Raw genomic sequence first — 24,665 nt, forward strand, 5'->3', positions numbered from 1 at the left:
TGATCCAAAAACTTTCTTAATAGTCAATTGGCCTGAACTTAAATTTTTAAGTTTATCCTCTTTGTGTGATGATATATTCTCAAATTATAACCTTTTGAAATTACTTGTTAAAATGTTAGTAATTGATTTGAATGTAATTATTATTATTATTAGTTTTTTTTGTAAGGATCATTGAGACGAATCAATATTAATAAAACACGAGTCTTACTTAACACACACAATTAACGTTATCTTTAATTCAAAATTTTAAGATAAATTTATGGTTTTTCATTTTTATATTATGTTTAACTTTTTCACTTTTATTCATTAATAAGACTTAGAATTACTTGGATTTTCAATAATTTCTTTTTTTTATGTTAGTCTCTTCTTCACATTGGTATTTTTCTCTTTAAGTTAATCAAGAATACTTTTTCTTGTATTGTGTTCGTTTTAATGAATTATGTTTACCTGACTTCTCATTAAAAAGACTTTTAATGTAATGATTTGTTTGAGTTGGTGAACAAAACTAACTATCAATTTTGATATCACTAATAATCTTTTAAAAGGATCATCGATAAGAGTCAACACGTATAAGACACGAGCACAATCCCTAAAAAAATATTAACACCATTTTCAACCAAAAAATCTTGAGCAAATAGATTTATAAGTCCAGAATTGCCTCAAGAATAAAACAAATAGAATATTCACTTTAGGCTTCTAAGAGGAAAGGCCTAAAAAAATTAATACCAATATTTCTTTATTAAATTAATTATAGAATCCTGTTTAAGAAAAAATTTTAGTATTAATATACCTCTATTAAATTAATTATAAAATTATTTTTAAGAAAAAAAAAGTCAAATGTTTTTAATACTAATATATCTCTGTTAAATTAACTGTAAGTTTATGTTTGAGAATAAAATGTAATTAAATTATTATTCTGTAATTATTTTTTAAGGTTTTGGCAAATTACATTCTTTTAATATCATGTATCAATATTTTTATTCTCATTTCTTTAAATTTCAGTACTTTTTTTATTTATGAGTTTTTTAGAATTGTTCTATATATATTTTAATGAGAAACCAAAAATTTTCTGCATATAAGAATTTGAATTTTTCTACAAAACTATTAATTAAATTAAGGTATGGTTTTTCGTGGATAATAAATTAATTAGAGCATAAGAATTAAAAAACCTGACAGGTTTCTTTTAAGAAAGATATTTCCAGTTTAGGAAGAAAAAAAAAGACTTACCTTTTTTTGTAACAAAAAATCATGGAGAATAACTCTCCCACTACTCGATCCATTTGAACTTTTTTTTTCATGGTTTTGATTGTTTAGATTGGTTATTTTATACTTGTTACTTTAAATTTTATAATATTTTATGGATTCTAGTCTTATATAAACAATGTTTTAAGAAAGATTAAATGGATGACTTTTATTATTTGTTGAAAAAAATATCAAATGAAGTTAATTATGATAATTTAATAAATAATTTTGTATAAAACAAACTCAAAAAAGCAAAATTTAAATAAAAAGTCTTTTTTTTAAGTTTGTTTTAGGTATCTAAACCCTTGAGTCATAATGCTCAATTTTTTCAATTAAAACATACAAAAATTTGATATAATTGGATAAAGATGCAATAGAGAAAACTTATAGTGACGAAAATTGTTCATATATGATAATAAAAGTCTTGCCTGCGGAAAAATAGAACGTAAGACTGAGAAAAGTTATGAGTGTTTTTGGTGAGAAAATAAAAAATAGCCACCAAAGAGGAAAAAAAAAAGAGAACAACCAGTTTATTTTGTGCAAGCATGTATAAATATATTGAGGTTCTCTCTTGCTTGGTAATGTTTTTATTGGAGTTTCCTTAATGAAAATAATATTTTTTTGTTGATCCTTTGGGCCTGTTCTTTTGAGTGGATTTGAATGAGTAGATTTGAGGGGATTTGAGAGGATTTGAAGATAATTTTTTTTTTTGTTTTTTTGAGCGAGGTAAATGAGAGTGAATTTGAAAATAAAATTTGTGAGAATTAATATAGAATTGTATTGACGTGACAAATTAAAAAAAATTATTTTCAAATTCATTTTCATTTACCTCCAAATTCACTCAAAAAAACGATAAAAAAAATTATCTTCAAATTCTCTCAAATCTCCTCAAATCCATTCTCTCAAATTCTCTCAAATCTCCTCAAATTCATTCTCTCAAATTCACTCAAAAGAACAAGGCCTAAGTTTCAAGAAAACTTATGGTGTACTTATTAATGAGACATTTTAGTAGATTAGATTTCACGGTTTTTTTTTTATATTAAGGATTTTTTACTTTAAAATGTTTTAATGTTTATTTTATCATCTTAATTTAATGCATCTCATTATTCCGTGTATTATTTAAATATGAAAGAATTAATATGAATTTTGCTTTGAGTTATTTACTATTTTTATTATCTTTTCAACAATTATTATTATCATTAATAAAGTTCGAAGAGAATTAATTAACTTTTTAAGAGATTTTGAAATAATTAAAAATAAATTTGAAAGTAAAATTTCTGAGTATAGAATATGACAGATAAAAAATAATTTAATCAGTATAAATTAAAGATTACTAAAACACATTTAATAGTAAAAGTAACATGATAATTATTAATAATATATATAATTGTAAAAGTTATTATGAGAAAAAAAATAAATGAAAAAAAATTGTATTTAAATAAACACAAAAAACAGAACTGGAATTGCCATTAGAATTGGAGTTGCCGTTATAATAGAATAAAGAAGCTTGGAATTGATTAAGCCTACCATTGAAATCGAATAAAGAAGCTTGGAATCGATTACACCTATATTGCAACCAAATACGACATACTTGTAGCCAAATAGGACTTCTTCATGGTTTTTCATATAAGGTGGAATTAATTCTTTCTCTCTTGAAATTGAATATGAATTGGGTCTTCGTCTTCAAGTGTCTTCAACCTCCACAACCTCCATTGCTTCAATGCATGCGCATGGTTGCACCATGTGTCCTCATACACCAAACAACCTCGGTGTCATTTCCACCATGTTGCATGTCCTTTTTTACCTCATTTGATAGTTGAGGGGTAATATTAGTTTTTCACAAATCTCTTTTCCTCAGCGAACGAAGATTAAACAACCATTACATGTCGCAAATGTTTCCCTTTCCCTTTTCGTAAATTTGTTGAAACGAACAACAATATCCACTCTAATTCGTCTTCACATGTTCTCTTCAACATTGACATCTTTTTTTAAAGCAGCATAAATGTTATACAATACGAATCAACTAAATCAACCTGCATTTTCTTTTTACAACGGACCAACCGACTCACTTTTGATGAATGAAATGTAAAACATACCAAAACACATAGTGTTTCATATTATCATCTCTAATAAGCATCATTTATTCATTACACTTGTACGGATGACTTACTAAAAAACAATTATCTATTAAACTTATTTTAGAGAGAGAAAAAAAGCTAGCTTTTAATACCCCATATTCTTTAGACTCTAAGATATGTAAGGCTAAAAAGATAATGAAACAAAAAATACTGAAAGAACTTGTTGACCACTAAAAAATAAAAACCTAACCATTAATCATCACGGTTCAAGTTCAAAATTTAAAATCTCCTTATTTCCCAGCTAAACCCCATTGTTAATGTATTAGTTCAAAGAGAATAGGAACTTAAAAAAAAAAAAAAAAGCTTTAAGATTGAGGGCTCGAAATTTCTTTTACTCAATTTTTGGAAGAACTTTTCAAAGACAGAAGGAATGAAAGTTAGACTTATGAAATTTGAAGAGAGAAGAATGAAGAAATGGAAAAAGAAAGACAGAGTGTCCTTTTCTTTTCTTTTTTTGTTGAAGGAATAATTAAAGATTTCTAGTAGCACCCCCTCAATTGTTTCTAAACTCACACCTTCACTCTCATTGTTTTTATTATTCTATTTTTCAGCCCATCCACTCGATGCCCATAAATTTGTTTACTATCTATTATCAATTAATAAATTAAAACTTAAAGATAAATTAATTTTAATTATGAAATATAAATTGATATGGCACACTTATACCATATATTAAAACATAGAAGCAAATCCTGATATGAGGAGGTTTAATTACTTTGATAGAAAAAAGAATGTTGTGATCAATATAATTTGTGGTACAGGTATTTAATAATTTTGAAATATTACGAAATATAAATACACTTCCTTATTTTAGGAAATATGTATTTTGGTGTTTAAAATAAACTATAAACGCTAATGACGAAAATAAAATGGTTTTCAAAATTAGTTATTACTTATTAGTCACCTTGACCTTAGAAATTGAAATGGAATGAAAAATGTTCTCGAGTGGTTTGTTCATAGTTGCTCACCTATTCCTTTACACTAAAATAAACTAAAGTTTAAAATATATTGATTCCATGAGATGAAAATGCAATTTTCTTGAAATGAGAAAAAAGAGTTATCGTTTGGTAGCATATAGTACACACATTAAAGAATAAAAAGAAAATCACTTTTGTGATAGTTAGATTCCTTATAATTAAAAAAAATTTAATCATTTTCGAGCTCTTTTTAATTAGGTCTTTATTGTGTAAAATTGATTTAATTGCCGTCGTCAATTTCAGTGCGTTAAGATTGTAAATCTTAATTATGTGGCAGAGTTAGGTTGCATTATGTGGAATTAAGTTATTTTAAGTTTTAAAAAACTAAAATTTAATTAAAATAAAACATGTTATGCTAAATTAAAGATTATTTAGGAATTTGTTTGCACAGAATCAAGTAATGAAAGTAGGGTTTACGAAAGTAGTGTTTGAGTGAATTATTTCTTTTCGTTCCAAATTGGGGTTCATTCAATCAAATTAGTTGTTCATCAATAATATTAGGATTTCGTTGGAGGAAGCAGATTTGCGGCGTGATTAAAGGAAACGCGATTTGCTCTGATTGAGTCTTGTACATGCTTACACCGCCACCCAAATCGCGAAGCCGTCTCAAGTCGTCGCAAAGCACCGCTACGATTCGTCCAACCTTCATCAAATCGCGAGAATCGCGCAAGCAACCAGACTTACAACCACAAATCGTCATCGTTGCGTCTTCACCTACAAATCCAGAAAAATCCCTAACCAGAAACATCAAACCCAAACCGTCGTTGTTGTGAACCCTAATCGCGTCTCACGAACCAGATTCGTTTTCTCCATAAGAAAAACCATCATCAGAACACGAACACCATTGTGTTGCCATGTGCCGCCACAGATGAAAGGGGTGAAACCTATATGCGTTAGCAATCGTGAAGAGAGAAAAGGCACAAGAACAAATTTTTCCCAATTCGAAAACCCTAATTTTTGGGTGAGAGAGGGATTTTCGCAACCCAAACACCCATTTTGCAGAAGAACAATTTCGAACACTTCAAGCACCCTTTTTAATTAGTGATTTTCGCAAGTTAGGGATTTAATGAAATCCCAGTTTTTTTTTTTTTCATTTCAAAATTACAAAACCCACTCAATAACACTTTCAATGTGTCACATGATTCAGATTTGCAAAGTCACCATCAATGTGTCACATGGTTCAGATTTGTAAAGTCAGACTACATGACTGCAATCTTAAAGTCTTTTTACTGAAATCGAAGAATAGAGTGTAATTAAATCAGTTTTACAAAAATAAGAATCTAAGATAACAAATAATAGAAAAACATATTTAAAATGTTTCTGCATGAACATAGAACTCCAAAATAATTAAACCTTAAGAGAAAAAAGGACAAAACTTTTACAATCTATTATCGTCACAATTGGTTTGTTTTTCAAATAAATTCAAAATTTATTGGTATAATTCATATTTTATTAGATATATGAAGTCTAAATTGTAAATGTGATGGTAAGAGTATTAAGTTTTTTCTATTTAAAAATTAACTGCAACCTAATTGTGATAATTTATAAAAGGTTATCCGAAGGAAAACATTGAAGCTAATATAATATGATACAGTAAGTTTTTCCCAATTTAAAATTGATGTGATAACTGATAAAATAGGTTTTACAAAGAAAAACGTTGAAGCTAATATAACGCTATATAAGTTTTAAAAGTAAATGTTCATAATTTGCCTTGATAGATAAAATAATTTATTCATTAATTTTTAAAGTAACCGATTTCAAAGTTATTTAACATGACGTGTGAACGTTATATTAAAATGTTGGTATATTAATTTATTTTATTATATTAGAAATTAAAAATAATATTTATTTAGTATAAAATAAAATAAAAAGGTTTAATTGCTTCCTTTGTCCCCAGTTTGGTTGAATTGTGTCAAATTCATCCTCATTTTTTAAAAAGTTTCATTGTCGTCCTCACGTGGTGTAAAAGTGTCAATTGAATCCAAACATAGAAAAAATTTGTGTCAATATAGTCATCTCCGTTAAATACACACTAACGGTGTTAAGTGGCTGACATCCACGTCACCATCAGCGTCCCCAACAACCAGCTCCTCGCAATCGGTTCCTCCAACGCTACTGCCTCCTCCTGGATCCGCAAAAACGTCGCCGCATTCCGCCCCGCCACCCTCCGCCGTCTCAGTCGGCGATGAGGTCCTCACCACACTCCCCTCCGCCGCGCCGCTCCTCCTCCCCACACTCCTCTCCCTCCACGCCAATCTCCGCCGTCTCCCTGGTCCACACGCCCAATCCAACGCAGCCTGCAAAACTTTCAAATCAACACCATCCCCAGCAACACAGTATGTCTGATTAGCATTATCATCCACAACCTTTGATCAAGAATAACAGATTTTTTATCTTTCTTTCAAATTCATAGATGGAAAGTATTGATACTCCTCAACCCAAAATCTTAAAACCCATTGTTTGTGATATTATTTTCATACTCAAGTTTCTATTTTCTAATCATTATACAACTCAAATCGGATTCCTAAACATTTTATTTTTGTTTACTTTGAGAATATTTGACCTCTTCTTCACGTGCCTTTGTCGGTCTCTTCACGCAATATCATCCAAATCAGCCGAAAGTCGTCAACTTGATGGGATGATATTATTGACAATTAACTCCATTGACAATTTTTAGATCCATGTTCCAGAAACCATGTTTAATGGCCACTTGGTGGTCCCAATCAATTAATGTTCATGTATTTCATGAGAGAAGGAAAGTTGCAACCTGCAATGAACATCTAAGTAATCGCAATAACACTCAGTTTGAGTTCTTGATTCATTTCATTTCGATGTTATGGCGCGTTATGACGTTTTTCTGTGCTTTAGAGGGAAGGACACGCGCCACACCCTCACAGGTAACCTCTATGCTGCTTTGCAGCAGGCTAGATTCAGAACTTTCATGGATGATGACGAGTTGAAGGGTGCCGACCAAATTGCATATACGATCGTTTTGGAAGCATCCAGGATTTCGATCGTTGTTCTCTCCGAACACTTTGCGTTTTCCAGTTGGTGCCTTGATGAACTTGCTAACATCCTAGACTGCATGAACACAAAGAACCAAGCCGTTTTTCCAATCTTTTACGAAGTCGATCCGTTCTATGTAAGGCACCTGAAAGGTAGTTTTGGCGAGGCCATGGTTGCCCATGAAGCTAGATTCGGAAAGGACTCTGAGAAAGTAGAAAAATGGAGGTCAGCTTTGGCTCAAGTGGCCAACTTGTCGGGATGGTGTTTTGGAAGAGGAAGATGGTGTTTTGGAGAGGAGTGCGGGGAGGAGGAGCGGCGCGGCGGAGGGGAGTGTGGTGAGGACCTCGTCGCCGACTGAGACGGCGGAGGGTGGCGGGGCGGAATGCGGCGACGTTTTTGCGGATCCAGGAGGAGGCGGTGGCGTTGGAGGAACCGATTGCGAGGAGCTGGTTGTTGGGGACGCTGATGGTGACGTGGATGTCAGCCACTTAACACCGTTAATGTGTATTTAACGGAGATGACTACATTGACACAAATTTTTTCTATGTTTGGATTCAATTGACACTTTTACACCACGTGAGGACGACAATGAAACTTTTTTAAAAATGAGGATGAATTTGACACAATTCAACTAAAGTGGGGACAAAGGAAGCAATTAAACCAAATAAAAAATAAACACAAAAACAAAAATCAAAATTTAAGCCCATCAAATTTTAAAAGCAGAGAATTTGCTAGGATTAGTTTTCTGCAACATAAAGCAGTATGCATAGTATCTCTCACTCAGCGACGCCTCCGGTTTTGCGGTGTAAAGTAAAAACAATAGAAACAACGAAGAAGAAAGGAAAAGAATAATTGCAATTTCAGTGATTTTATACCTTCATGTGCTCCGGGAAATGCTATTCATGCAACGAAGATGAATGCATATATCCTGCAACAGTGAATCAAATTAAACTTTTATAAAATTCTGAATCTGCACTGATTATTCCGTTAATTTACATCTCAAACCGCCGAGAGCCATCGAAACATTTCACCAATTTCATCCCCCAAACGGTTGGCTTCAGCATCGTAATCTCCACCCTCAACGACGTCGCTTCGGCGACTACTCCCAGTGAAGAACCTTCCAGAACTTCGAAACGACATCGTATTCGAAAGACGATCAACGTAATCCTTCAACCAGCCACTACTATTGTTACTTCCTCCACGCCCTACCTCAGCAGCCAAGCTCGGCAGAGAATCTGCCGCAGCCTCCACCGTAGCGCCGTCATGTTTCTCGCCAGAAACGCTTCTCTGGATAGCATAACCGAACGCAACCTCAATCTCAACCTCAGCCGCAGCCTCCTCGTCAATTAAATACTCGAACGCACCAACGGAATAGGACCTCCCGCGCGTTTCCTCGTCGGCCGCCGCTCCACGGCGGTCGCTGCTGCTGATGTTCCCTATCTCAAGCCGAAAGCTCTCGCCGCCGGCGACGGACGACGAGCGGAAGACCTTGGCGAGGTCAGACTCCGACGCGCTGACGGCGGATCGGCAGAGCGGACACGTGAGGTTCGATTGGAGCCACGTGTCGATGCATTCAGCGTGGAAAGCGTGGCAGCATAGAGGTAACAAACGGAGAAGGTCGTGTTGCTCGAACTTCGATAAGCACACAGCGCAGTCCTCGCCGCCACCGGATGCGGCGGAGCGTCTCGTCACGGAGGAGAAGGAGAACGCCGGTAGAGAGCCGACGATGGAAGGCGAAGCGGTGTCCGACGATATCGGATTCCCGGACGAGAATAATGAAGCGGATGAGGGAGAGATACGACGGAGGAAACGGTTACGGTAACGGAGAAGGAAATAAACAGCCAGCGAAACGGTAACGGCGAGGATGACGAGCGTTAGCGCGAGGAGAGTGATGTGTGATGGCGATGATAGGTGGTTGTTTGGTGGAGAAGTAGTGTGTGTGTATCCGACGACGTTAAGAGAAGAAACGGAATTGGAAGAAGCCATTGAGTGTTGCAGTTTGTGAGGAGGGACAATATTGGTGGCATGTGATGTGTTTCTGTTACGTGTTTGGTTTTGTTTGTGTTGTGGAGAGTAACGCAGAGAGAGAGAGAGAGAGAGAGAGAGAGAGAGAGAGAGAGAGAGAGAGAGAGAGAGAGAGAGAGAGAGAGAGAGAGAGAGAGAGAGAGAGAGAGAGAGAGAGAGAGAGAGAGAGAGAGAAAGAGGAGGTGTTGGTTGTGGTTGTAGTGGTAAAGTTGGTGAAGGGTGATGGCATTGGTGTGTGTGTTGTGGTTTGTGAGCAGGTTGTTTAAGAGGTTTGTGTTGTATTGGAGGCTTGGAGTCTTTGTCCTTTTCCCCAAAGTGGCCACATCCTATATTTGCTCATTTCCTTCTACCATATCATTGTTCCTATTTTCTTACTTTTTCTTCACTTTTTCCCCGCAGTTTGTTGTAACATTTAAAGCTTTTTATATCATTCATTAAAACATTAAATTGTGCTTAGTTAAAAAGCTATACAGTGAAGTGCCTCTAAATGTTTATGTTTTTTTTTCGTGGTTGAAATTAATCTGTTGCAAAGAAACAGTAATTGTGCGTGATATTGCAATATATTATATATATAATAATATATATGTAGAATAAAACCTAAACTTCCTTGGTACTTCTTCTAATCAAGTTATTATATTCGAGGTTAAATATAAGGTACAATTAAGATTAAGACTAATATATGTATTACTATAACAAATAAATATACAATAATATTTCCTGAGTTTTTTTTCAGATTATAATTTTTCACTTTTCTTTTTTAGTGTTATAATGATTTCTTTTTTATGAGATAAGTATAAAGTTTGTGAAATTTAAGAAAACATATATAACATCCTGTTTAATAATATAAAATTATTAAATAAAATATTATAAAATTTATCATACAAAGCAAATAGTCAAAATATATATAATATTTTACAGTTATCTTGAAACAATAATTATAATAAGAGAATGTATATATATTAAGAAACCAAGCATAACTAAAATCTTTCAAAAGATTATATATAAAGAAGTTAACGTTGTTTAAAGCTTTTTAAAAACTCTTATACACAAAAATCACGAAAACTATACAACACTTTCACCACCTTTTTTTTAGAAGCGCATCATCATTTGCTTTTTCATTTGTTCATAATAACATGTAGTTACTGTAAAAGAGACAAACAAACACACAAAATGATAAGTTAATGTAAAAAAAAGTTATCTAACATTAAATAAGTCATTATAAATACAATTTAAGTATAAATAGACACAATGTAAGCATATGCATAAAAGTAAGATTATTCTAACCTCAATTATTCACATATATACATTGACATCGGATTCACTAGAGACGTACAATTTTGGTGGCTCTGCCATTGCCAATATGTTTCACCACACAAAGTTAATTTTGGACTTTAAGCCAAACAAAGCCCATAGACCAAGCTTCCTGCTACTTTTCACCACATAACACATTTTACTCTTTTTGAATGTGAATAATTATTAGAATGTAAGATAATACATTCTTACTTGAAATCATACATCAATGTATACATTAAATGAATGCACTAGTGCAAAAATGACCTTTAACGTCACCCCTTAAACGTCGGATTACATAATATCCAACGTAAAAAATTGACCGGTGGCATTTTCGTAAATAAGTTGGCCATGTAGATGTCAGTTAGTAGGAGGCCCGACGTCTAGAATATTATAGACGTCAGTCCCCCACCTACCCGACGTCTATATTCCTGACAGGTAGGTGAAAAGTCATTTTTTTTCGCCATATAGACGTCTGATCCCGCCATCCCCGACGTCTATAATATTATAGACGTCTATATGACTGACAGGGTAGGTGAAAAGTTAACCTAAACGTCGGGCACCCTCCTACCCGACGTCTATACTATTATAGACGTCGGACCCCTCAAGCACCTGACGTCTAGAGCCTGATATACTACAAAACGCGAACCCGCGAGGAGTTACGCTTACTGTTTATCGTCTTCCTCGCGTTTTCTCTCTGCGGCATTGCATTTCCAGGTGTGTTTTCTCTCTATTGGACCGTTTAAATTTACTTTTACTCCGATTAAATTACTCTTTGATGAAATATCTTTCATTTGAACCGATGAAAATTCGTTTTCGTTGCGTTTTGGTGTAGTTTCTGGCGTGTTCTTGGGCGACATTTTTGACTCTTTTTGGCCTACGTTTTAGGTCGTGCACTCCTCCATTTCCCTCCATTGCTTTTTTAATCTGCTAAAAAGGTTAGCTTATTTGTTGAAAACTTTTTTTGTATGCATGTTATTGGCTTTTGTGTATGCATGTTATTGGCTTTTGCGTATGCATGTTATTGGTTTTTGCGTATGCATGTTTTTGGCTTTTGGGTATGCATGTGTTATTGACTTTTGAATATGCATGTGATAAAGTTTAGTTGTGTTATTATAATTGGCATGTTAGATTATAAGTATCAAATCATTGAGTTAAACTTAGTTCCCATTTGAAATTTAACACAAACGATTAATCTTTTAATCGTTTGTATTAAATTTTGAATTGTTCGATTGGACAGTTTGGGAAAATTATTTTTCATAATTTGTTATAACATGTACGTTGGAGTTTATGGATAAGATTGATAAATTTTCGGTTCAGTATTTGTGTTGTTCTCCGGATACATATTTGATTGTGGTCATCCTTGACTACTCTCATTTTGTGTATTTCGAAGACCAATGCGAAATGCTGCCGAAATCTTATCAAATTTATTATGTAGACTTCTTTGCATGTGTCTTAGCAATTTATGAAAAATAGTTTTTCTGAATGGGTAGGGCCTAACCTTGTGAGAGTTAAAAAATTGAAACTGATGAAGTATGTTACGAACATAGTATGGATCGAAGCTGGATAAATGAACGTCGCATCAGTGAAGAATATGAGAAGGGTGTTTCAGTGTTCTTGCAATATGTTCAACAAAATGCAAAGTCTGTGAACGGGACATATTTTTGTCCTTGTGTTCGTTGTCTTAATCAAATACGGCAAGACTTAGGCAATGTGTGTGACCATCTATTCATGTTTGGCATAATGAGAACTTATACTGTTTGGACTTGGCATGGAGAAGTACTGGACCAGCCTACCACGTCACGAGGAACGAATTATGTGGAAGAATGGATGAGTGATCATTTAGAGGACTGATAACTTTTTGGTAAGTATACCAAATCGTTCAAGTAATACAGTGAATTAAGTTAAGAGTATCGTTCTTCCAAGAGAATTTGAGTCACGTTATTCAACTAAAATTATTTATCAAGATCAATTATTGATGATAACATTTGTGATTTCAATTTGGAAATTAGCATGACATTAACAACGTAAAAAAAATTAAGATTGAAAAATACGATAAAAGATCATTGAAATTGGTCTTTGACTAACATTACAGTAAAATCCTAGACAACATACATTCTCTGTTCAAGCATTCACATAAGAGTATCTTGGTTTAATTCCTTAAAACAAGTTCTAAAATTATCTATTGAATTATTAATTCCTTAATTAATTCAGCAGATAATTTTGCATTAGATTCAGATGTTGAGAATGACCAAAAGCATAGAAGCTATTCCTAGCGTAGTTACTTTTAGTTTCTTTTCTTACGTTTCTGGTTCTAAAAATACTTCCTAGTACAAAAGAACTTTTAAAGAGAATTATACTTCCGTATAATCAAAAGCAAGTCAAGAAAAGAACAAGAACAGAAACATATATTGCACAGGAAATTTACATTAATGTGTCGTCATACAACCAATTTCAATGAACATAAAATTTAGCCTATCCTAGACATCTCAAACGTACTCTTTACAACAATTCCTTGCAGAAAGTGAAGTCTTGATGTCTTGAAAGGTCTCCTGATCGTCTTCTGAGTTCTCTAGTATTTTTCTCGCTTTGTTCGTGTGTCAGAAGATCGTTTTTGCCTTTCTGTCACGTCCTTTTAAGCCACTTAACTTAATTAATTCGCTCAGCGCACATGTGTGTGTGCGCTGTGCGAATTTCCTTTAACTGCTGCACTTCAACTGATGTTATTCGCTCAGCGCACAGGTACTAGTGCGCTATGCGAATTTCCTTTTTCTGACTGTGCGAATTTTGGCTTGCGTTATGCGAGAATTGGCTGACAGAGTCCAAATAACACACCTTTTCCTGTACAATATTTTACATAACAATCTACTACCTACTACAACTTTTCAATGAGGAACAACATGAATAATTACAATATTGAGCTCATTTATAAGTGTAAAAACAACTCTTTTTCACACTTATCAAGGACATGATACGTGATGTTGGTGAAGATAATTTTGGAAGAGCTAATTTGTATGATTCTCTTATAAATGATTCAGAGCAACCGCTATTCCCAGGATGCTCAAACTTTACACGTTTGTCTGCAACATTGAAGTTGTTTAGTTTAAAAGCAAGGAATGGATGGACCGAAAAAAGTTTCATAGAGTTGTTGGAGTTGTTGAAGGAGATGCTTCCATAAAATAATACTCTACCTATTCGTAAATAGTTCAAGTTTTGTATCCAAAGGTAGTAAGTCTCGAGGTCAACTAGTTCAAGTTTTGTATCCAAAGGTAGTAAGTCATTTATAGTTCTAATTCATTTTCTATGTTATTGAATTATCTAAATTCTTGACTATTTAGTTTGTCATTTTAGTGTAACAAGCAGCTAGATTCATGGGAATGTGGCTTCTATGTCATGTCTTGGATTAAGACCATCATTCGAGCTGCCATTATAGATGACTGGAATGAGGTAGTGATGCATACCTTCAATACATTACAAATCAAATTCATCTTTGAACATATATGAAACCGTAATGAATCTTTCTTCATTTAGCAGCGCTTCAAGAGTACATCTCCTATACCAGAGGACACAATTAGGCAGATAAGGCAGGAGTGAACAACTTATCTTCTGCAAAGATGGAGCTAGGAACACTTATATTTGTTGTTGAACATTATTAGGTTTAGTTTAAGTTTATATTTTGATAGTTTTGGTATTGGATTGTTTTTTATATTAAGTAGAACTTTCTTTAGTTGAAACGCATATATATATTATAGTATATACTATTCTGGGACAATTTTTTGTTTTTCAGGTGTGGTTTTATTGTAAAAATAAATTAATTTAAAAAAAAATACCTAGTAGACGTCTGTTAATGCCATGTCCGACGTCAATAGACGTTTGTCAGTGCACACAGACGTCCAATGAGTTACATGGGACAAAACATTCCAGGGCAATAGACGTCGGATATCTATACATCCGACGTTTATATAGACATCGGGTATACCCACATCCGACGTCTATATAGACGTCGGGTATACCCAGTCCGACGTTTGATTAACTTCACCCACAAAGACGTCGGATCTGGATCTGACGTTAAAAGGCCAAAATAACAGACGTCTAAAGCCCTTTCTGCACTAGTGATGTCATCATAAAATTTTTCCATGAGATTCTTGAAATTATGCTAAACACATATAAATGTCACCATTGAATCTCCTTGCGAGATTCTTGGAATTATACCAAACACATACATTCTCAGATCCAATAACAAGCCCATAACAATACTTTCTCATAAAATATATTAACATTAAAGCCATGAACATGAATATTATCATAACCACCAAAGTAGCTAAAGAGAAAAATAGAAAAAATAGTGAAACTGCCTTTGTAGTGGCGTCCAATGCCAAAACATTCACAAAAATTAGTGTTTAGTGGCACCATGTTAGCGCTCAATGTCAGAGCATTCACAAAACTAGCACTTAGCATTCACAAAATTGTGTTGAAATCTTTTTTAAGAACATGCAATTACATAATCTTCATGAGAAAATATTAAATTCCTTTTGCTTTCAACTTTTCTCCCCCTTTTTTTTTTATCAAAATCAAAATACTACCCACCTCACAAAGAAGAACTCCCCTACATAAGAGACCATAAAAAAATTTTAAACAAAGAAAGATAAAAGTAAGATTTTATTTAATGAAAAGTATAAAATATGCAAAATAAAAATCACCACTCGTTATCATAGTCAAAGTGTTACTCAAATTGTCATTACACCTTTAAAAATACTAGGTTAAGAGATAAACTCTCCCTATATAAAATATTTCCCTTTTTGATAAAAACAAATATTTTTAAAATAAATGCTTTCCCCAAATCTAAGATGCTCCCAAAATCTAAGAGACTCCCTATATTTAAGAGTGATTTTAAATATTAAAGAAGATAAGAGTTTGTCTTACATATAATTTTCTTAATTGATAATTTAGTTTGTCTTATGCTATCTCTTTCAATTTCTGCAGTAAAAATATCATGTTTTGTAATGAAAATTATCAAAATAAGTTTGTGAAATAAAATATAAATAAATTATCTGTAAACAATATGATTATTTACATTAAAAAAATAAATAGCTTAAATTTTTAGTTTTTATTCAATTATTAATGATAAGAACCATCTTTTATATATAGGTGATTTCATTTATAACTATAATAAATTATATGCTCACTTTTGTTGTATAAGTGACAATAATGAAATATATAAATTTTTAGTGTATTATATATGTAGTTTTTGGTGTTTGGGTTTCTCATGGTGTGATGTTGTTCGTGACATTGTAAATTAGGACTTTTATAGCAAGAGAAAGAAAGTGTAATAGAAGAAAATGAAAAGAAGAGGTTTGGTCTTTGGTGTTTGGATCTGATCTGGTGTAATGCACTGTCAAATTGTAAATTAAGACTTTTATTGTAAATTAAGATCATGCAAAAAAAAAAAAAATTTTCATGCTTAAGTTAGTAATTTGGTTAGAGTTTCTTAAATCAAATTTTAATTAATGTAAAAAGTGAAAATAAATTATTATTAATGTCATATTTATGGTGTTTTGACTCAGTTAACCAAGTATTCAAATATATGGACCAAACCTTTCTGGATCCATCATCAAATATATGAATTAGATTTAAACTTGTGATATATTGCAAAATATAAAATTCAGAGGAAACTTCAATATTAGTGTTTCTATCACTTCCATTTTATAAACTTAAAAGTTAGATGCAAATACAAAATAATAAACATAATAATATTAATAGTAAATAATATATTATTATTATTATTATTATTATTATTATTATATACTAACTTTATAATGACGAAAGAACTAAATAAATTCCAAATCTTTAACAAATAACTTTTCTTTTATATTTTAAGTATTTAATAATATTTTTATATTATTTATCTAATAAATTAAATACTTTATTCAAGTTATTTGAGTCAAACATGTCGGTAAGTTAAAACCTAATATAATGTTAAAAATTATAGATATTAAGTGTAAAAAAACACACATATATATAAACATTTTTCTAGAAATTTAGAACAAAATTTTACCATTTGTTAAGTAATTTGAAGAAAAAAAAATATATTAAACAGTGAAAATAAGATTCAATCTTTAAAGGAAAGTGTAAATAAAATTTTGCAATATATCATAAGTTTAAATCTAAGCCATGTGAATGCTCCGTTAATGTGGAGAGAGAAAGAAAAAGATTGTTGAATATAATGGAGAGATGTAAAATATTTTTGAAATAAAAGAAAATAATGGGGAGGTGTCGAATATTTTTAGAATAAAAAAAAATAATGAGGAGGTGCATGAACACTTGGGATGGTGGAGGAAGCAATGCCCACTAGCCAACCAATTATCTAATGTAGGCCTAATTATCTATTTCGAACCCAACAATTAGCTTCAATCTATCTATTACGAGTTAAAAAACGTTCGTATCAAGTATTTAGATTGGGATACCTAATTTTCGATATTCAATATCTCATTATACCTTAGAATTGTAACCCTTGTCCAGATGGGTCTAAATGTTCTTAAACCTACTCAATATAATATTTATATGTTTAAAGACACTTTTGTTTTACCATATGTTATTTATTTTGTTCTATAATATTATTAGTAGAAGTTGCTTAAAAAAATTATTAAATTAGTTAGTTTTAGGTGATTGTTAAGAATATTTCTTGACAAGTTTACAATTTATTAAGACCTAATGTCAGACCCCGTAATTAAACATCCAAAAACCCTTATGTCAGATCTCAGAAAACCCACCCAAACCCTACCTGTCGGATCTCATTAAAACGCACTTAGAAACTCCTTTGAGCGGACGCCAGGTGTCAATAAACGAGGATCCGAAAATCAGTTAGTGGGATGCAGGTGTCAGTAGGAGAACGGACGTTCGTTTTTAAACAAAACTGAATTTTCTGAAATCCGCGTCACTCTTCTGCATGCACCTTCTCCATTCCAAACTCTGACTTTCCATTTCTCCTTCTTCTCTCTAGAAAACCCTCCCTTCTCTCTACCAAAACTTACCATTTTTCTCCTCCGATCACATTTCAGAAACCGTAGAAGTGTTCCCGACGGTATAAGCTTCAGTTTGAACCGATCCTTTCCGCGTTCTGAAACTGGTAAGTTTCTCGTTTCTAGTTGTTCGTTCATATGAGCATGCAAGCCAAGCTTTGGTTGCACACGGTCACCTTATCTGAACCAATCTTGGTTTTCTGTAATTTGTTTAGTTTGAAGAGTTTGTTTGAGCGTTGTGGGTAGAAGAAATCATATTTCTGCGATCTGAGTTTTAGTCTGAAGCACGTTCGTTCACTTTAAGAGGTAAGGGAAACTTATTTAATTTAATTTGAATTGTATGTTGTATAACTGTTTGACGTTCGTTGATTGGATGATGTTGATGCATGATGATTATTATGGTTTGATTAATTGAATGTTCGTTTACTTGATGAGTTGAAAAGAAATATGGCTGAGTTAGGTTATGATGTATGAAATATATGAAACCTGTATGATATGTGAAGTATGAGATATGAAGGTTGATCTTGATAGAAATTTTATAAAGTCTGAAGTTATGAAGGTATAAGTTGAGAAAACTGATTTGAAATAAATGATTCTTTATATGAAATTATACTATGATAAAATACGTTCGTTACTGGACGGTCATCGACCGTTCGGTTTTCCTGTCGAACCTAGTTGATATGGGATTCTTTCATTTGGAAAGAATTCCAGATGAGGACGAGCGCCTCCTTATCGTAATGCTGTGCTTGAACGATCGGTCAAGCGTAGTTGCATATGAGTATTCAGAAGTAAATCTAAATTCGTACCTATATATATATATATATATATATATATATATATATATATATATATATATGTAATTGTATAGGTAGTTGTTTCTAAATACCATTCCTATGATATCTTATTTATAAATCTTTTATTCTAACTTTTAAGTAGTGCTCGGTCTTACACCTAGCGCTCGTACTAAGTAGTGTTCGGTCTTACACCTAGCACTCATATTGAGTAGTGTTCGGTCTTACACCAAGCTCTCGTACTCGTTTCCTTATATAAGCTATATTGATGAAAAGTAGCGTTCGTCCAAATTCAGAAGAACCTTCTTTTCCTTGTTCGGTCATTTACTGACATGAGATTTCTGTATATGAATTATTCTAAGTTTGGTCCTTTGACGTCCTAATAGGTCCACCTTATTGTCTCGGACCAAGAGTCCCTAGTTCTATTTATATTCTTTGAGTTTTGATTGGAGTTCACGAGAGTCAGTTCATTTAACTGATTCAGGTTGTAGAAGACGGTCGTCACATATTGCATATGTGTACTTGATTCCTTTCTAAAAGATTTCAGTAACCCTTTCGGTAGTATTCTGTTCTAGGACGAAGGAGTTCCTTTGCCTCGTTCCTGTCGTTCGTCCTCATTATGAAGAGGGCTGAACGTTCATTATTTTTATGTTCCCAGAAATGATTATGAGAATGACACTAAAGTGAAAGATTATAAAAGATGAAAAGTTTATGAGATGAATTTGAGAATAGTTACAATGAAAGATGGAATTGAGAATGTTATGAATGAAATAATAAGAGAATGGGATATGAATGAAATGAGGTGAAGTTGAACGAGTGTTCCAGGGAGGAACGACTCTTGGATGATATTGTTATAGTAAAGTATGAATGTGGACAAAGCTTGGCTGACGATTCATCCTGATGTTCCGTGAGTACTCGTCCTCGCGTAGAGGGGGTACGTCATGTGTGGGAACGGTAGGAGGTCCTAGTCCTTAGGAGTACTTTGGACGGAACGGACTAACCTCGGGTGGCAGCTGATGAGAATTCCAGTTACTACATCACCCAAGTGCACGAACGTCGTAGCTACACGGAATTCATACAGTCCGGACAGTCGGTCTAGTATCAGGGTGTTGATTAAATTGTTTATTGGAATGTATTTGACTGTGCTTGCATATGAAAATGTATGTTATTACTTGAATTAAATTACATAAGCTTACCCTGTGTTTTTCCTTGTGTTGTCTCGTTTGTACGTCCGTCCTTGTCTTTGCAATGATCATCCGTGTGGATGTGAGCAAAAGGAGACGCACTGCTGGAAGAGGCGTTGGAAGAGCAATATTTGGAGGAAGAGAACTTAGTCGAAGTCGAGGTGAAGACTGAGCAATAGGACGTTCAGCTTGTAGTTGATTATTTTGGTTAAGTGGTCGTTCGTCCACCTTTTGTCTTTAAATTTTGGATGATCGTTCGGTGTTGGTTTTGTAAACCGTTCGGTCTTGAATTTTTCTCTTGTATGGTTCAATTTTAGTTGGGAAGTCATGTAAGGCCGTTCGGTCATAACTGTGTTCTCTTTTTAAATGTTAAAACTGACCTGGATTATTATTAATCGTAATTATTCTATTATATGGTTTTATTACTGTATTTTTGGGATGTTACACCTAATAAAATTTTAAAAAATTGAATGTAATTTTTTTACAGACAAATGACAATAAAAGTATTCTATTTTTTTTAATTCTCATTAAAATACCATGAAAGAGTAAAAGAAAAGTTAATAAAAATAAAAGGTTATATAAAAGTTTTAATATAAAAACGAACTGAACAAGTCAGACTTAAGTGTATTTCCGAGCCCAATTAAATACATCACAAATCTAACTCCTAACCTCCTTTTACGTTTCAGTGAAAGTGCCCGTTAAGAAAGAATTCGACGAATTTCAAAAGACGGTGTAGGGAAAAAATATATATCCAACCATAAAGTTTAAATTATTTTAGTTGATTCATATCTGTTAAGAGTAAAATCTTGATTAACCTAACCTATCTTCACTTTTAATATAATATACGCATTCAAATTTTTCTACGAAAGTGTATACGGTAAATTACACAGTCAATTAATGATATAATCAATATTATAAACTAATAATTTAACATAACCACAATGTTTAATGTGACATCCCAAATATTGGGTCTTCACATTTAATAATGATTATATACTATCATTAGGTAAAGTTTGAATATATTAATTACTTTCCAGAGTAAGGTCATCACAATCAATATAAGTATACTAAGAATATTAATTAAGTTCAATTAAAAAAAAAACTGAAAACCAAATTAAAGTGAACAATAACATTTATTTCATATTTTATGTTTTTTAATTTTATCCATTTTCAACTCTTTAAGACATTTTTAATGGTTTAATTTACACAAATTGAATACGGCGTTTATAATATTTCTATGTTAATTATTTTAAAAAATTTATTTCTAATTATAAATTATTATTTTTCTGTTTGATAAATAATAAATTAATATATTATTATTTAATATATTTTTTTAAACTTTCATTTCAGTTATTATTTTGAACAATAGCTATCATTTTAATATTAGTGGAGTAACATCCAAAAATTATAGTATTAAATTTTAAGAAAATATCAGATAATCAATATTATAAATTAGTTAACATGTTGAAGTATATAGTTTGATTTCAGTGATCTATCACAATTATAAAACAAACTTTATATATAAATATTTAGAACAAGAACTATATACATACTAGCTCAAAGCAGACTACACATTCGCCAATCCTCCCTCTAAAGTCTACTCAACGGAAATTTCATTACCTTCTACTTCCACCCACCGGATGATCATTGTAATTCATGAAGAAAGCATACAATACAATCACAAAGAAAAAAAGCAAGATAAGCTAATGTAAATAAAAATATTCTAGAAATATAATTATATCATCACAAATCATGAATTCCAATTTAATACATCACACTTGCTAATCATTTAATAAACCTAAATTTGACTCATTCAGATATAGTATAAATGTAGAACCATGGTAGTTTATGCACTTGTATTGGTAATATTGTTGGCTCAATCCAAACTACCATACAAGGTTAGTCCTTACAAATGTCTTTGGCCAAGGTAAAATCTCTAGATAAGGACCTCCTACTACTCTTACCACATGCCTCACCCTTCTCTACTTGAGAACAGATGACCATTAAAGTGTCAGGATAAACTCTAATACTTAATTCCATACATTCACACACTCAACACTTGATAACCACACTAAAAAATTCCTCCTTGGAATTCTTTTCCAAACTTTCCATTCATAGATACATAAATCATCATACAACATCTCAAAACTCACATAAAATCATTTCACATTCATCAAGAAAGCTAAAACGGTGCATCAACTATCATTGAACAACCCAAAAATGAAAATCCCAAAAACTGGCAAAGGAACTCTTAGCCCCCAAAAAGGGGCGCTCAGGCGCCATACCCCGGACACCTAAGGGCGCTCAGGCGAGTTCCTCTTGCAAAAAGGGCGTCTAGAGGCGCTTAGGCGTGAAGCTCTCGACAAATGGGGCACTCAGGCAAAGCTTGGGGGATGCTCAACACTACACCAAGTTTTAAAGCACTCTTATTTTAACTTTGGTGACCCTCTACACAAGTTTGAATGGTTCCTACACCCTCTTAGACACTGAGAAACATCTAAAAGCATACCTCTAACTCAAATTGACCACTCCAAACCTCAATTAGCCATTCTAGACTACCTAAACTCACATCTACTACTTCCTACACCAATTTAGCAAACTAAAGGCCTAGACAAGTCTTAAATGACTCAACTACAAACCCTAAACTCTCCAATTTAGCACAAACCCTCTAATTCACAATCTTACAACTCCAAACCTCCAATTTTGCACTTTCGAAAACATCACAAATGAACTACCCCTTAGTTCTAAAGCAAATTTCCACCTAAACCATACTCTTAACAAATTTCAAATACTTTGATAACATATGTAAAAATATCAAATTATCCATTCCACTCATTTTCTTACAATTTTTTGCCTATTAAGACATTTATTTCACTACTAAACTCTTTTTCTTTGATACTCCTTACCCATTTCACATTTTAGCCAAATTCCAATTATTCATACAACATAACAACATGATATTCACAACATTCACAACATAAGATTCACATCACATTAGATATTTAAACATTTACTCACCAAATCAACAATATCCAAGTTCAAGTAAAATTAGTAACAAATCACATTTGCAATTTAATTATCTTATCATTCAACCAAATACAAATGATACTTATAAATTAACAGTAAGACTTAAAGTATTAATTTCCCTTATCTTAGGAAAACTACTACGATTCTAAGAACACCTAACTGTTGCTTCCACCGCAAGGAACTCTATAAAAATATACAATTCATTGAATGATGATTGGAGTAAAACCTTAGGACCTTAAATTAACCAGGAACCAAGGAAGAACCACATTTGATGTTGGAAGTCCCACATTGACTAGAGATAAAGCCAATTGATAATATATAAGTGGGTGTAAACCTCACCTTACAAGTCGGTTTTGTGGGGTTGAGTTAGACTTAAAGTTCACTTATTGACATGATATCATAGCTATGGTTAGAGCCTATCCCAACGACATTTGTTGTTTGTTGGGCATGTTGTTCCACCTGCTATCGGGCCGTTATCGGACCACCCATTAATGTCTAGTCTCACGCTCGAGATGATGTCTATACCTCAGCGTGAGGGTTTGTGTTGGAAGTCCCACATCGAGTATGGATAATGCCAATTTATAATACATAAGTTTGTGCAAAAGCGCACCTTACAAGCCGATTTTGTGGGGTTGAGTTAGGCTTAAAGTCCACATATTAACATTTGATACATGCGAAACAAATTTCTATGCATGATCACAAATAAAGAATAACAGGAAAAAAGGTAGAAACTTATTTGCTCAAAAATAAATTTTGATCGGTAGATACTGGAGATAACTCAACTGTGATATTCTAAGAACTTCCTGATCGTCAAACAATGATCAAATAATGAGAAAACTTAGAGAGAAGAGAGAGAACTAAGAAAAAGAGTTTTAGAGAAATGAATTGTGTTTTAAGTAATGAGACAAGTTTAAGAAATTTTATTTATAGGTTTAATGGCTTTCTTTGTCCCTAATTTCGTTGCATGTGTCAAGTTGGTCTAACATTTTAAAAAAGTGTGAATTTCATCCATACCTGATAAAATTTGCCTCAATCAAGTCCCTTACATTAAATATGCGGAAACGACGTTAACTTTTCTTTCTCTCACTTCTGCTCCTCTACAACACATCAGCTTTTTGTCAGTGCTATCTTCATCTCACTATCCTTCCTGTGATCCTTTATATAAAACGTATGAATTAATGCTCATAGTTTCTCCAAATCATAGTGAGTTAATGATTGAACAAATTAAAATATTTTGGATCTCAATCCTAATTTTTTGTATTTGTCTAACTCTCTCCTTCTCTAATGTATAAATTATTAAAAATTTAAAATATACATAAGAATAAGATTAATAAAAATAATAAATATGATTTGAATTGTGAAAATAATCTTCAAAAATTTAAGCTTGTGTATAGTATATAATTAAAGGTTAACTAGATTTTTTATTCCTATTTTTTTTTAAATTGTATTTTAATTTTTAAAAATTGTATTTTGTTTTTAAACTATATTTATATGTTATACCTGTATTCAAGAAAAGTTATGTAAAAGTAATTTTTAACAAAATATATGTTTAAGTTATATTACACTACAATGTAAAGTTCTATTATTTTGCCTTATTTTCATAAAGTTAAAAAACAATAAATTTATTTTAAGGATGAAACACATTCTTAAAAATAGTTTAGTAAAAAAACATATTTAATCTTATAATTAATGACTAAATAATATAGATATACACCTAATATAACAGTAATATTTACTCAATAAAAAAAAAAACTCTATCTTGAAAACATAAGTTTTGTCATTAAACCAAATTAAACCAATAGAGTGTGTATGAGCCTTGTAAGAATCCTTATATTAGAGTAAAAGTTGCTAGCCAATAATCTTAAAAGTGATATAAATAGTAAAATCCACACTAATAAACTTTAATGTATTTTTAGTGGATTTTATTGTGCTAGTCAATTTTAATATATTTTTTACTACTTTTTTG

The 24,665-nt window shown here is 32.3% G+C and overlaps 2 protein-coding genes across 2 annotated transcripts; one reads left to right on the forward strand and one right to left on the reverse strand.

Moving 5' to 3' along the window:
* Positions 1 to 6,621: 6,621 nt before the first annotated feature.
* On the forward strand, positions 6,622 to 8,084 carry LOC128196091 (disease resistance protein RPV1-like). The gene has a single exon (XM_052875732.1). It carries the CDS (start codon positions 7,194 to 7,196, stop codon positions 7,719 to 7,721), a length of 528 nt encoding a protein of 175 aa, XP_052731692.1. The 5' UTR covers positions 6,622 to 7,193; the 3' UTR covers positions 7,722 to 8,084.
* A 113-nt stretch (positions 8,085 to 8,197) lies between these two features.
* Positions 8,198 to 9,836, reverse strand: LOC108330980 (E3 ubiquitin-protein ligase ATL4). Its single transcript, XM_017565584.2, has one exon. The coding sequence runs from the start codon at positions 9,347 to 9,349 to the stop codon at positions 8,363 to 8,365; it is 987 nt and encodes a 328-aa protein (XP_017421073.2). The 5' UTR covers positions 9,350 to 9,836; the 3' UTR covers positions 8,198 to 8,362.
* Between the last annotated feature and the right edge of the window lie 14,829 nt (positions 9,837 to 24,665).

This window comes from Vigna angularis, chromosome 4, assembly GCF_016808095.1.
Source record: "Vigna angularis cultivar LongXiaoDou No.4 chromosome 4, ASM1680809v1, whole genome shotgun sequence".
In the NCBI taxonomy this organism is placed as follows: domain Eukaryota; kingdom Viridiplantae; phylum Streptophyta; class Magnoliopsida; order Fabales; family Fabaceae; genus Vigna; species Vigna angularis.